Source organism: Lepidochelys olivacea (assembly GCF_965140295.1).
Source record: "Lepidochelys olivacea isolate rLepOli2 genome assembly, chromosome: 1".
In the NCBI taxonomy this organism is placed as follows: domain Eukaryota; kingdom Metazoa; phylum Chordata; order Testudines; family Cheloniidae; genus Lepidochelys; species Lepidochelys olivacea.
Window position 1 is genome coordinate 125230027 of NC_140411.1, and position 12866 is coordinate 125242892.

Here is a 12866-nt window from a genome sequence, read left to right on the forward strand (position 1 = left end):
AATTTCTTGCAAAAAGTGCTATGGAATTTGTAATGGCCACAAGTGGTCAGGACCTTGGTGTTACCTTTCATGCAAAATATATTTGCACAGTGCCCCTTGCCACGACACTGGAGCATTAGCTCCTGCTGACTAAGAAGGCAACATGCCACTTACTGAGAAACCATAAGTAATTTTTCAGCACTTAGTTTCCTATCTAAATACTAACAAGGCCAAGCCCTGTTTATGAGTTGAGACTTGATAAAATTGTAGCCTGAAGTACAGTAGCAGTATGATTGCAGTTAATAACTCAGTTACTACCAGCCATTACTATACTTACTTTTAATTTAAACAAACTGCTGTAATTAGGCACTTCCCTCCTAAGGGTTTTGTGAAACTTAATTAATGAATGTTTGTCCTGAACTTAGATTTTCACTTGGCAGGTGCTGGGTAAGTGCAATGTAAAAAAAACCCAACCTTTTCAACTCTGTAAAGTTCTACTAAAACACTGATCACAACTATGTCTGGTAGGTACGTAGAAAGAGGTGGTGCAGAATCATAGAGGCAGGGCATGGATGTGTGCTGTTTCTCTTTGAGGGTGCAGCTTAATCCCTGTGCAGCTGGTTTGACCAGGGCTTAGATCCTGGCTTGTCTTTCCCATTTGGCACTCTGTGTGACTTCAAGGGCATAGGGAGGAAATAGGCCTGTGTACAAAAACAGGAATTGTGTCCATGCATGTTCACACACGTGCACACACACTCTGCACCTGTGTATAAGCAGCAGGCAGAATCTGGCCCCCTATATATTGTTGGTTTCAGAGTAGCAGCCGTGTTAGTCTGTATTCGCAAAAATAAAAGGAGTACTTGTGGCACCTTAGAGACTAGAGCTTATGCTCAAATAAATTTGTTAGTCTCTAAGGTGCCACAAGTACTCCTTTTCTTTTTATATATTGTTGGTAACTCTCCAAAACACACACAGCTATATTGCCTCAGTGCTGATAACCCTCAGAATTTTATTGTGAGCCTTTGATATTTGATGTTTTTCTTAGAGCCCCAGCTGCTGGAATCATGTGATTATGAGAAAATCTGAGTTTTGATTTTTTAAAAAGGAAGTTTTCGTCCTTAGGAACATAGAGAAAAGCTTGAAGATGTGATCACTAAACTGGCAGCTTCGTTCTAAATGTTATAGGAGGTGGGAACTGCAGAACAATTCCTCTCCCCATGGATCTTGCTGTGCATTGTCCTGCGTGAAGGAGTGTTGAAGGGTTTTCAATTAATGGTGCCTCATTTTCAACCTGGTTCGGTCAGGCGTTTTGCTGTGGCTGCAGATGCCCGGTTGGCCGGGGCTTTTAAGGCTGGCTCCTAAAGCGGGGTGACATGCTTTTAATGTTGAAATTTCTATGAAACTTCAGAATTAAAAATTCCAAAAAGAAAAAAAATTCAGGATTGATTTTGACCGACAGGGCGGTGGCACATCCCCCGGGGCTGCTGCTATTTGTTGGTGTTATAACCAGGGACAAATTTGGAAAATGTTTTTTTTTTTTTAAATCTTTAAAGCTGCCAGATGGGAACTAAAGAAACAGGCCGGGGCGGGCACAGAAGAAGAGGGAGGGAATTTGTTTATTTATTTATTTATTTATTTTGCTTCCCTCTTTCCCCCCTATCAGGGGCAGGGGAGGAGGCGGGGCCAGGCAAAACACGGCGCCTGTCTCTTTAAAAGCGTCTCGAGCTCAGCGCTCTCGTGGCAGGCGAGCCTGATTAGCGGAGCCGAGCCGCCATTGGCTGCGGCTGCAGGTGGAGGGGGCGGGGCTGCCGTATCCAAGGGAGACGGGTGTGGGAGAAGCCGGAAGCCGCGGCGCGCGGGGAGAGGCAGGGGCGGGGCGGTTTGCGGGCAGGCGCGTGCGCGCGCGCGCTCCGGGGGGGTGCCTGGGTGTCGGGAGGCGCCTCCGGGCGGGCGGGCGCGCGGCGGGGCCATGGGCTGCTTCTTCTCCAAGAGGCGGAAAGCGGCGAAGGGGGGCGCGCAGGGCGGGGCGGGCCAGGACCCCCCGGCCGCGGACGAGGAGAAGCCGCCGTCGCAGTACAGCTGGGACCAGCGAGCCAAGGTACCGCCCCGGCACCCCCCCCCCCCTGCAGCAGCCCCTCGCCCCCTTTGGCAGAGCCTCCGCCGCAGCCCCCCAGCCTGGCGAGTCGTTCTCCTCCTCCCGGCTGCCCCCGTCTCCCGCACCCTGGCGTGGCGGCGGCTCAGGCGTCGCTCCCGTGGGGCTCTGCCGTAGCTACTCTTCGCGCCCCCCCCCTCCCCCCACATCTCTTCCTTCCCCTCGGGTGAGTTGGGTTTTGTTTTTAGATTGGGTGGAGGTGCTGTTGCTGGCCCCTGGGCACTCTAGCTAGCTAAATCAAAACACACACACACACCCCTCCGGCCCCCAAACTGCCCCCTCAGGCTACAGCTAACAAACGCCCTGTGTAGTTGTGTTGATATTTGATTTTGTTGTTAATTAAAAAATATTCTCTGTGCAGTCTCCTATGGGGGGAAATGTGCTTTTCCTCATCCTGGACAGGTAGTACTGAATTCTATCTTCCAGTTCCGTATCTTGTTTTTCTACTCCCCACGAAGTCCTAGCATATCCTGAAAGCTAGGGGATCTGATCTCTAGCATTTCACCAAAGGGTGAGAAACGAAGTTCAGAGCTGAGGAGTTCCCATGGAGAATGCCTTGCTAGCAGCCCAGATAAACCGGAGGCATGTGGGTTGAGTATCTTTACTGATTGCAAAAGGAGAGACTGCTGAATTGGAATTAATTTGCAAACTGGACACCATTACATTAGGCTGGAATAAAGACTGGGAGTGGATGGGTCATTACACAGAGTAAAACTATTTCCCCTTGCTTATTTCTCTCTCTCTCCTCCTTCCCCCTCCCTCCCCCCCATTGTTACTCACACCTTCTTGTCAAGTGTTGGAAATGGGCCATCCTGATTATCACTACAAAAGGTTTTTTCTCCTGCTGATGATAGCTTACCTGTATTGATCACTCGTTAACACCCATTTTTTCATGTTCTCTGTGTGTATCTCTTCCTACTGTATTTTCTACTGCATGCATCCGATGAAGTGGGTTTTAGCCCACAAAAACTTATGCTCAAATAAATTGGTTAGCCTCTAAGGTGCCACAAGTACTCCTCATTCTTTTTGCATATTAGGTGGTGTCACCTATGGAAAGATGCAGTCTTATATGGCAGTGTCCCATCCCATTATATGCCATTCAGGACTTATAAATTAAAAGTTTAAAACAAACCCCTTCACTTTAGGGTGGAATGTAACAGGCAACTGGGGCAAACTACCTCTCTTTGCAAGGCACTGCTTACTAGTTGGGCAGCCACATTCTCCCAGCCTTCAATGTGAGGTTTAATCCATGTAAAACGTAGTGGAATGAGGCTGGTTTTTTATCTCTCCTGTTTCATTGGAGTTTGCTCTTTTTTTGGCACTAAGCTAGATGGTAACTGTGAGTTACATGCAAAGTAGTGGTAGACAGGGCAGAACTGACTTTGTACCTTTATTTATATTAATCCCTTGGCTTTCTAACAGTAAATAAAAGGGGGTGGATGTCCTGGGGCACACTAGACACAGGTAAGAAAAACAAATAAAATTCAGCAGTAGCTACAGAACCAAACAGCCTTCTTGACATAAATGCCTCTTTACCCATGCATAGCTAAACTTCATCAGGCCCTAGCTATTATGATGCGTCAAGGATGTGTGCAAGGCTTTTTAAAAACTTGCATGTTTTCTCTTGGGCAATATTTTATATCTCTGACACTTCTTCCTTTTATTTGCTGGAAGTTGTCTTGGAGGATCGGAGGAGTTTGGCTCATAATACGGCAGGATCTTTGCTAAGGATTCTCCTCCAACTGGTGGAGAGGCCATTGAGAGAGAGGTCTCTAAGCAATATATGAATATGAAAGAAAATTTGAATAAAAATTCTTCTCCTTTTCACTCACAGCTTCATGTTTCACTTCCTTCGTACTTGGTACTTCTCCAATTCTACACAGCCTTCCTGAAAAAAATAAAACAGACTAGAAACTCCATTTGTGTGTGTGAAAACCAAACTGAGACCACATTTATGAGCCATAAAGGGAGAAAAGGTATAAACTATTTATTTATTTTGCAGGCTTGCATTCTTATTTAAGCATGGTCAGATGCCCTGGTGTGACACTTAAGGCTCTCTAGTGGATTAAACTAAGATATGGGGGTTAAGTATGCGCAAAGATTAGAGGGTAAGGACAAAGGAGGCTGCTTCATGTCAGACTTGATATTTTGATTTCCTAGACGTAGGGAATACTTATGGCACAGCTTGGCTAATACAGTGCTTGCAAAGGGAGGAGGCAGACCATGTTACTTATATAGCTGTTACTCCCTTGCCACAGTGTTACTGTTATCAGTTGCTACTTTTTTTAATGTAGTTGGAATGGTTCTTACATCATTGTAAAAGGATACAACAGAAGCCACCCAAACACTAATTTCATTTAAAGTTAAAGCGGTTAAATTAGTAAACTACATTTTGTGAACCTGTCATATCCAGCCACAGGGGTAAGTTTAATATAAAATGACAGCTACAGTTACTTACTAACCCTGAGGAAGGTCAAAACAAGTCATTCGGAGAAAACTCCACACTTTTCTCTCCTCCCCACTCCCCTTCAGGTGAGCTTGTTTCTCAGGAGGTGACTGTATTAAAACATTAGGAGCAGTCAGTGTCTCAGACATTAGAATAGACGACATTTGGGGTTAACTTTCCTAATAGATTACAACAAGTTTTAAACAATTCTATGTGTGAAAGAGAATCTCGTACTTAAATATTAAGTTGTTGCACATAATGTCTGTAGGCAGTTATGCAAAGGCTTCCTCTTTCCAAACCATCATATGTAATGATTCCTGGCTTTTGAGTTTAGAGGACTATACTGAAAACAGCAGGGTTAAATATTTAATTTTTCAAAAGGAAAAGGAGTACTTGTGGCACCTTAGAGACTAACCAAGTGAGCTGTAGCTCACGAAAGCTTATGCTCAAATAAATTGGTTAGTCTCTAAGGTGCCACAAGTACTCCTTTTCTTTTTGCGAATACAGACTAACACGGCTTACTCTGAAACCTATTTAATTTTTGAATGTCTCAAGAAAAGATATATAGAAACTGTTTCAAACATTCATTACCCTTTCCTCTGTCTTTTTGTGTTGGCTGCCAAGTGTACTCAATGCTACTGTTTTTGTGTTGAAGTTGAGAAATAGTAGTAAATGACTATGGAAAAAAAGTTAATTTTAAAACAGAGAATTTGGCATTTAGTGTACCAACATCCATGAAGTGGAATTGACAAACTTTTAAAGGGACCCAAATGCAAAATGTAAACTCCTTTTTTTTTTTTTTTTAAGTTGCTTTAGATACTGTCCCTAGGTTTCCTCCCATGTTATGCTGTCTTTAATGTTGTCCTCTCCCTCATTGCTGTGTGAAAGGACCAAATAAATATGAAAACTGACTATGAAGAACTGTTGTCAAATGCACAGAGTAAAGTAGAACATTTACAGGATACCTAGGTCTTTCTATGTTGTGCAAAAACACAAATGAAAATACATAGTAACAAAACCCCCAAAACCTCAGCTTTATAAATAGTTTCACTAGGTGTCTTCTCGCATTCATTTTTGGTCACTTTTAATAGTGTGAGTGATTAATACACTGCTTTGGGTAGGACGTTCACATTTACTGGGTAATATTTCTAACTTCAGTCTGTCAGTCAGCAAGACCGCTTTTATTATATGTGATGCTGTCTGTCAACTATAGGAGTTGCCAGTTAATTTAAAGAAAAAATTATTGGAAACTTTATAGGTCTAACAATGTGTAGAAAAATCTCCTTGTGTGTACCTGAATCTTTCTGCTTAGACTTCAGTTGCCTTCCTGTGAACTAAGAGTTGAATAGAGCTTTCTGTTGTCAATAACTCTTTGACATCACAAGTTTCAAATACTGTAAAAGAAGCCCTCTTTACTGCATTCTAGACAGAGTGCTGTAGATACAGAATCTAGCCACAGTGACTGAAGTGTGAAAATTGATTTCTTCCCCCCCCCATGTCACTGTAAGTTGCATGGCTTTGCTTAGTGTAATGTTTTCAAATTTTAAAAATGAGATTATCTTCTGATACTTTTCCTAGTGTAGGGCTGAGCTAAAGTTAATAACCACACTGTCAGATTTACTTTTTGTTCATAATTGGCATTGCAATAATAACACAGTAAAACAGATTGCACTTCAGTTCTAAATCCTTAGTTTCAGTCCTTTTAATGTTTCCAAATATTGTTTCTGTGTAGCAATTTCTTGTGCATTGGCTCTGTACAGAAACTTGGAAAATTTATCAAAAAAAAGTTTTACATCCATATTTTCCTAATGCTTGAAGATGTATTTTCTCTCACTTGGTGAGAAGGCCACACAGAAAACAAACTGGAAAAACCGGAAATGTTTTCTGATATTTCGGTTATAAAGAATCTTGGGTTTTACTAGTAAAATTAATACTCAAAAAGGGTGCTAAATTTCACTGACCCTTTAAAAGTCTGTATTAGCTTCAGATTAAGAGGAGAGATTTGATGGTCCTGAGTCAAGCTATTTCATATAGATACTTTTTGGTATGCCTACAATGCAGTCACTAAAACATGTAATGTGGTACATTAACTACAGAGATGCTGGATTTTATATTTGTCTTAAACTATCCTGTTTTGTGTTAGAGGATTCTTGGCTACTTCTGAAATATAGCAGGTTGTTGCTTTGGGCAGAAGATGGTCTGGAACTTGGTGGGGTGAGAAGATGATACAAGAATGTAAATGTATAATGGTTAGGTGGAAACAGCATCTGTACATAACTGTTAAGTTTCTGCGTTGTGTAGTACTGTATTCATCCAGTTTGCTTTTATCAAGATTCAAACAACATAAGTGTGTCTTCTTTTTTTTTTTTTAAATTGTGTATGTTGCAGGATAACTAATGTATTATGGAGGGATTGTTAGTGTCTCCATACTTAATATTTCATTACATCAAACCATACTTAAAATACCTTGTGGTAGATGCAAAAACACATTCTGACCAGAGTCAAAATTACTACATGCTTTATGGTGGTAAGGACTTAACTTTCAGTTAAGTAGAAGACATATCTAAATGGTTAAAAAGAGAGAAATTGTGGTTTGTGTCTCATCTGAAGCCAGAGTTCTGGCTCTGTTGACTTTTTAGTGAACTGGTAGTGGTTCAGTGACCTCTAAGTGGTACCAAGGTCCCTGTATTCATCTGGATCAACAAAGTCCAGTGACGAGCATTTATCATTAACGTGGTTTGCAGCACACTAAATTGAGTAGTTAATGTCCCCATACCAGTCTGGGTCATCTTCATCTGGTACCAGGATTTTGATTCCTTTGACTATTGTAAGCACTTACTTTGACCACTTCAAGCAAAGTGGCATTCGGTCCCCAGGTCTGTCCGTGTTGACAATCTGATGCTGAGGATCCAGCACAACTGACTGTCCAGGGCCACTTGCTTGAAGTGGCTTGATGCACAGATGTCTCCAGTTTCCCCCAGTGTGAAAGATCAAGCATCAGTGACTGGTGAACCACTAGTTTGAGGTTTTGTACTCAAGTGACAATGGGATCCATCTGAGTCAACATACCTAGCTGCCAAAGATATAGCACCATTTGTCAAAGTGGCTCATTGCTACTGGACACAAATACCCAGGTCCTTGGGTTTTCCAATTGTCAGCTGGGTTCAGTGCTGTTGACTGTCTCTGAAATGTCACTTAAGGTATGTCTACACTACAGAATAAGGTCGAATTTATAGAAGTCGGTTTTTTAGAAATCGGTTTTATATATTCGAGTGTGTGTGTCCCCACAGAAAATGCTCTAAGTGCATTAACTCGATGGAGTGCTTCCACAGTACCGAGGCTAGAGTCGACTTCTGGAGCGTTGCACTGTAGATAGCTATCCCACAGTTCCCACAGTCTCCGCTGCCCATTGGAATTCTGGGTTGAGATCCCAATGCCTGATGGGGCTAAAACATTGTCGTGGGTGGTTCTGGGTACATATAGTCAGGCCTCCCTCCATGAAAGCAAGGGCAGACAATCGTTTCGCGCCTTTTTTTCCTGAGTTACCTGTGCAGACGCCATACCACGGCAAGCATGGAGCCCGCTCAGGTAACCGTCACCGTATGTCTCGTGGGTGCTGGCAGACATGGTACGGCATTGCTACACAGTAGCAGCAACCCATTGCCTTCTGGCAACAGACGGTGCAGTACGACCGGTAGCCGTCCTCGTCGTGTCCGAGGCGCTCCTGGCCACGTCGGCTGGGAGTGCCTGGGCAGACATGGGTGCAGGGACTAAATTTGGAGTGACTTGACCAGGTCATTCTCTTTAGTCCTGTAGTCAGTCCTATTGAACTGTCTTTTGGTGAGCAGGCAGGCGATACAGATGGCTAGCAGTCGTACTGTACCATCTTCTGCTGGGCAGGCAAGAGATGAGGATGGCTAGCAGTCGTACTGTACCATCTTCTGCCGAGCAGCCATGAGATGTGGATGGCATGCAGTCCTTCTGCACTGTCTGCTGCCAGCCAAAGATGTAAAAGAGAGATGGAGTGGATCAAAACAAGAAATAGACCAGATTTGTTTTGTACTCATTTGCCTCCTCCCCTGTCTAGGGGACTCACTCCTCTAGTTCACACTGCAGTCACTTGCAGAGAAGGTGCATTGAGGTAAATCTAGCCATGTATCAATCAGAGGCCAGGCTAACCTCCTTGTTCCAATAAGAACAATAACTTAGGTGCACCATTTCTTATTGGAACCCTCTGTGAAGTCCTGCCTGAAATACTCCTTGATGTAAAGCCACCCCCTTTGTTGATTTTAGCCTCCTGAAGCCAACCCTGTAAGCCGTGTCGGCAGTCGCCCCTCCCTCCGTCAGAGCAACGGCAAACAATTGTTCCGCGCCTTTTTTCTGTGCCAACGCCATACCAAGGCAAGCATGGAGGCCGCTCAGCTCACTTTGGCAATTAGGAGCACATTAAACACCACACGCATTATCCAGCAGTATATGCAGCACCGGAACCTGGCAAAGCGATACTGGGCGAGGAGGCGACGTCAGCGCGGTCACGTGAGTGATCAGGACATGGACACAGATTTCTCTGAAAGCATGGGCCCTGCCATTGCATGCATCATGGTGCTAATGGGGCAGGTTCATGCTGTGGAACGCCGCTTCTGGGCTCAGGAAACAAGCACAGACTAGTGGGACCGCATAGTGTTGCAGGTCTGGGACGATTCCCAGTGGCTGCAAAACTTTCGCATGCGTAAGGGCACTTTCATGGAACTTTGACTTGCTTTCCCCTGCCCTGAGGCACATGAATACCAAGATGAGAGCAGCCCTCACAGTTGAGAAGCGAGTGGCGATAGCCCCGTGGAAGCTTGCAACGCCAGACAGCTACCGGTCAGTTGGGAATCAATTTGGAGGGGGCAAATCTACTGTTGGGGCTGCTGTGATGCAAGTAGCCCACACAATCAAAGAACTGCTGATATCAAGGGTAGTGACCCTGGGAAATGTGCAGGTCATAGTGGATGGCTCTGCTGCAATGGAATTCCCTAACTGTGGTGGGGCCATAGACGGAACCCATATCCCTATCTTGGCACCAGAGCACCAAGCCACCAAGTACATAAACCGCAAGGGGTACTTTTCAATAGTGCTGCAAGTGTGATCTGGTGGATCACAAGGGACGTTTCACCAACATCAACGTGGTATGGCCGGGAAAGGTACATGACGCTCGCATCTTCAGGAACTCTGGTCTGTTTCAAAAGCTGCAGGAAGGGACTTTATTCCCAGACCAGAAAATAACTGTTGGGGATGTTGACATGCCTATATGTATCCTTGGGGACCCAGCCTACCCCTTAATGGCATGGCTCATGAAGCCGTACACAGGCAGCCTGGACAGTAGCCAGGAGCTGTTCAACTACAGGCTGAGCAAGTGCAGAATGGTGGTAGAATGTGCATTTGGACATTTAAAGGCGCGCTGGCGCAGTTTACTGACTCGCTTAGACCTCAGCAAAACCAGTATTCCCACTGTTATTACTGCTTGCTGTGTGCTCCACAATATCTGTGAGAGTAAGGGGGAGACGTTTATGGCGGGGTGGGAGGTTGAGGCAAATCGCCTGGCTGCTGGTTAAGTGCAGCCAGACACCAGGGCGGTTAGAAGAGCACAGGAGGGTGCGGTACGCATCAGAGAAACTTTGAAAACCAGTTTCATGACTGGCCAGGCTACGGTGTGAAAATTCTGTTGGTTTCTCCTTGATGAAACCCCCCCGCCCCTTGGTTCACTCTGCTTCCCTGTAAGCTAACCACCCTCCCCTCTTCCCTTCGATCACTGCTTGCAGAAGCAATAAAGTCATTGTTGCTTCACATTCATGCATTCTTTATTCATTCATCACACAACTAGGGGGATGACTACCAAGGTAGCCCAGGAGCGGTGGTGGAGGAGGGAAGGAAAATGCCACACAGCACTTTAAAAGTTTACAACTTTAAAATTTATTGAATGCCAGCCTTCTTTTTTTTGGGCAATCCTCTGTGGCGGAGTGGCTGGTTGGCCGGTGGGGCCCCCCCCCACCGCGTTCTTGGGTGTGGAGGCTATGGAACTTGGGGAGGAGGGCAGTTGGTTACACAGGGGCTGTAGTGGCAGTCTGTGCTCCAGCCGCCTTTGCTGCAGCTCAACCATACACTGGAGCATACTGGTTTGGTCCTCCAGCAGCCTCAGCATTGAATCCTGCCTCCTCTCATCATGCTGCCGCCACATTTGAGCTTCAGCCCTCTCTTCAGCCCGCCACTTACTCTCTTCAGCCCGCCACCTCTCCTCCCGGTCATTTTGTGCTTTCCTGCACTCTGACATTATTGGCCTCCACGCATTTGTTTGTGCTCTGTCAGTGTGGGAGGACAGCATGAGTTCAGAGAACACTTCATCTTGAGTGTGTTTTTTTTTTCTAAGCTTCACTAGCCTCTGGGAAGGAGAAGATCCTGTGATCATTGAAACACATGCAGCTGGTGGAGGGAAAAAAAGGGACAGCGGTATTTAAAAAGACACATTTTATAAAACAGTGGCTACACTCTTTCAGTGTAAACCTTGCTGTTAACATTACATACATAGCACATGTGCTTTCGTTACAAGGTCGCATTTTTCCTCCCCCCACCGCGTGGCTACCCCCTCAATCTCCCCCCCCCTCCCTGTGGCTAACAGCGGGGAACATTTCTGTTTAGCCACAGGCAAACAGCCCAGCAGGAATGGGCTCCTCTGAGTGTACCCTGAAGAAAAGCACTCTATTTCAACCAGGTGACCATGAATGATATCTCACTCTCCTGAGGATAACACGGAGAGATAAAGAACGGATGTTGTTTGAACGCCAGCAAACATACACTGCAATGCTTTGTTGTACAATGATTCCCGAGTACGTGTTACTGGCCTGGAGTGGTAAAGTGTCCTACCATGAAGGACGCAATAAGGCTGCCCTCCCCAGAAACCTTTTGCAAAGGCTTTGGGAGTACATCCAGGAGAATCGCAAATGCCAGGGCAAAGTAATCCTTTCACATGCTTGCTTTTAAACCATGTATAGTATTTTAAAAGGTACACTCACCGGAGGTCCCTTCTCCGCCTGCTGGGTCCAGGAGGCAGCCTTGGGTGGGTTCGGGGGGTACTGGCTCCAGGTCCAGGGTGAGAAACAGTTCCTGGCTGTTGGGGAAAACCGGTTTCTCCGCTTGCTTGCTGTGAGCTATCTACAACCTCATCATCATCATCTTCTTCTTCATCCCCAAAACCTGCTTCCGTATTGCCTCCATCTCCATTGAAGGAGTCAAACAACACGGCTGGGGTAGTGGTGGCTGAACCCCCTAAAATGGCATGCAGCTCATCATAGAAGCGGCATGTGTGGGGCTCTGACCCGGAGCGGCCGTTCGCCTCTCTGGTTTTCTGGTAGGCTTGCCTCAGCTCCTTCAGTTTCATGCGGCACTGCTTTGGGTCCCTGTTATGGCCTCTGTCCTTCATGCCCTGGGAGATTTTGGCAAAGGTTTTGGCATTTCGAAAACTGGAACGGAGTTCTGATAGCACGGATTCCTCTCCCCATACAGCGATCAGATCCCGTACCTCCCGTTCAGTCCATGCTGGAGCTCTTTTGTGATTCTGGGACTCCATCATGGTCACCTCTGCTGATGAGCTCTGCATGGTCACCTGCAGCTTGCCACGCTGGCCAAACAGGAAATGAGATTCAAAAGTTCGCGGTTCTTTTCCTGTCTACCTGGCCAGTGCATCTGAGTTGAGAGTGCTGTCCAGAGCGGTCACAATGGAGCACTCTGGGATAGCTCCCGGAGGCCAATACCGTCGAATTGTTCACACAGTACCCCAAATTCGAGCCGGCAAGGCCAATTTAAGCGCTAATCCACTTGTCAGGGGTGGAGTAAGGAAATCGATTTTTAAGAGCCCTTTAAGTTGAAAAAAAGGGCTTCATTGTGTGGACGGGTGCAGGTATACATCGATTTTAATGCTGCTAAATTCAACCTAAAGTCCTAGTGTAGACCAGGGCTTAGTAAAGTAGTGTTATCCTCATCATGACTGTCACCAAGTTCCCTGACTTGCAAACACTGGCTCACTCAGGTGCTGAAGTGCCAGCTTCCTTGATTTTTCTGGAACCATCAGCTAAGAATTTAGCACTGCAGGATCAGGAAAATCACGTGCTGTGAGATTGTCTGGTGTAAGTGGCTGATAGTCCCCAGAGCTATCTAGATTAAGTCTGGTGCTGAGAACCTGGCAGTGTTGATTGCTGTTCTTATGGGTGGCACCAGAGTCACCTTATCTGTTGGAGACTACTGAGTTGGCAC

General features: G+C 45.6%; 1 protein-coding gene across 1 annotated transcript in view; it reads left to right on the plus strand.

Annotated features, from left to right (window-relative positions):
* The first annotated feature begins 1902 nt into the window (after positions 1 to 1902).
* The window catches only part of RP2 (RP2 activator of ARL3 GTPase), a 33519-nt gene continuing 22555 nt past the window's right edge, over positions 1903 to 12866 (plus strand). The window contains exon 1 of the mRNA XM_084649667.1: positions 1903 to 2077. Coding sequence (XP_084505793.1) covers positions 1949 to 2077 — 129 coding nt within the window. The 5' untranslated portion in view covers positions 1903 to 1948. The remainder of the gene's footprint in view (positions 2078 to 12866) is intronic.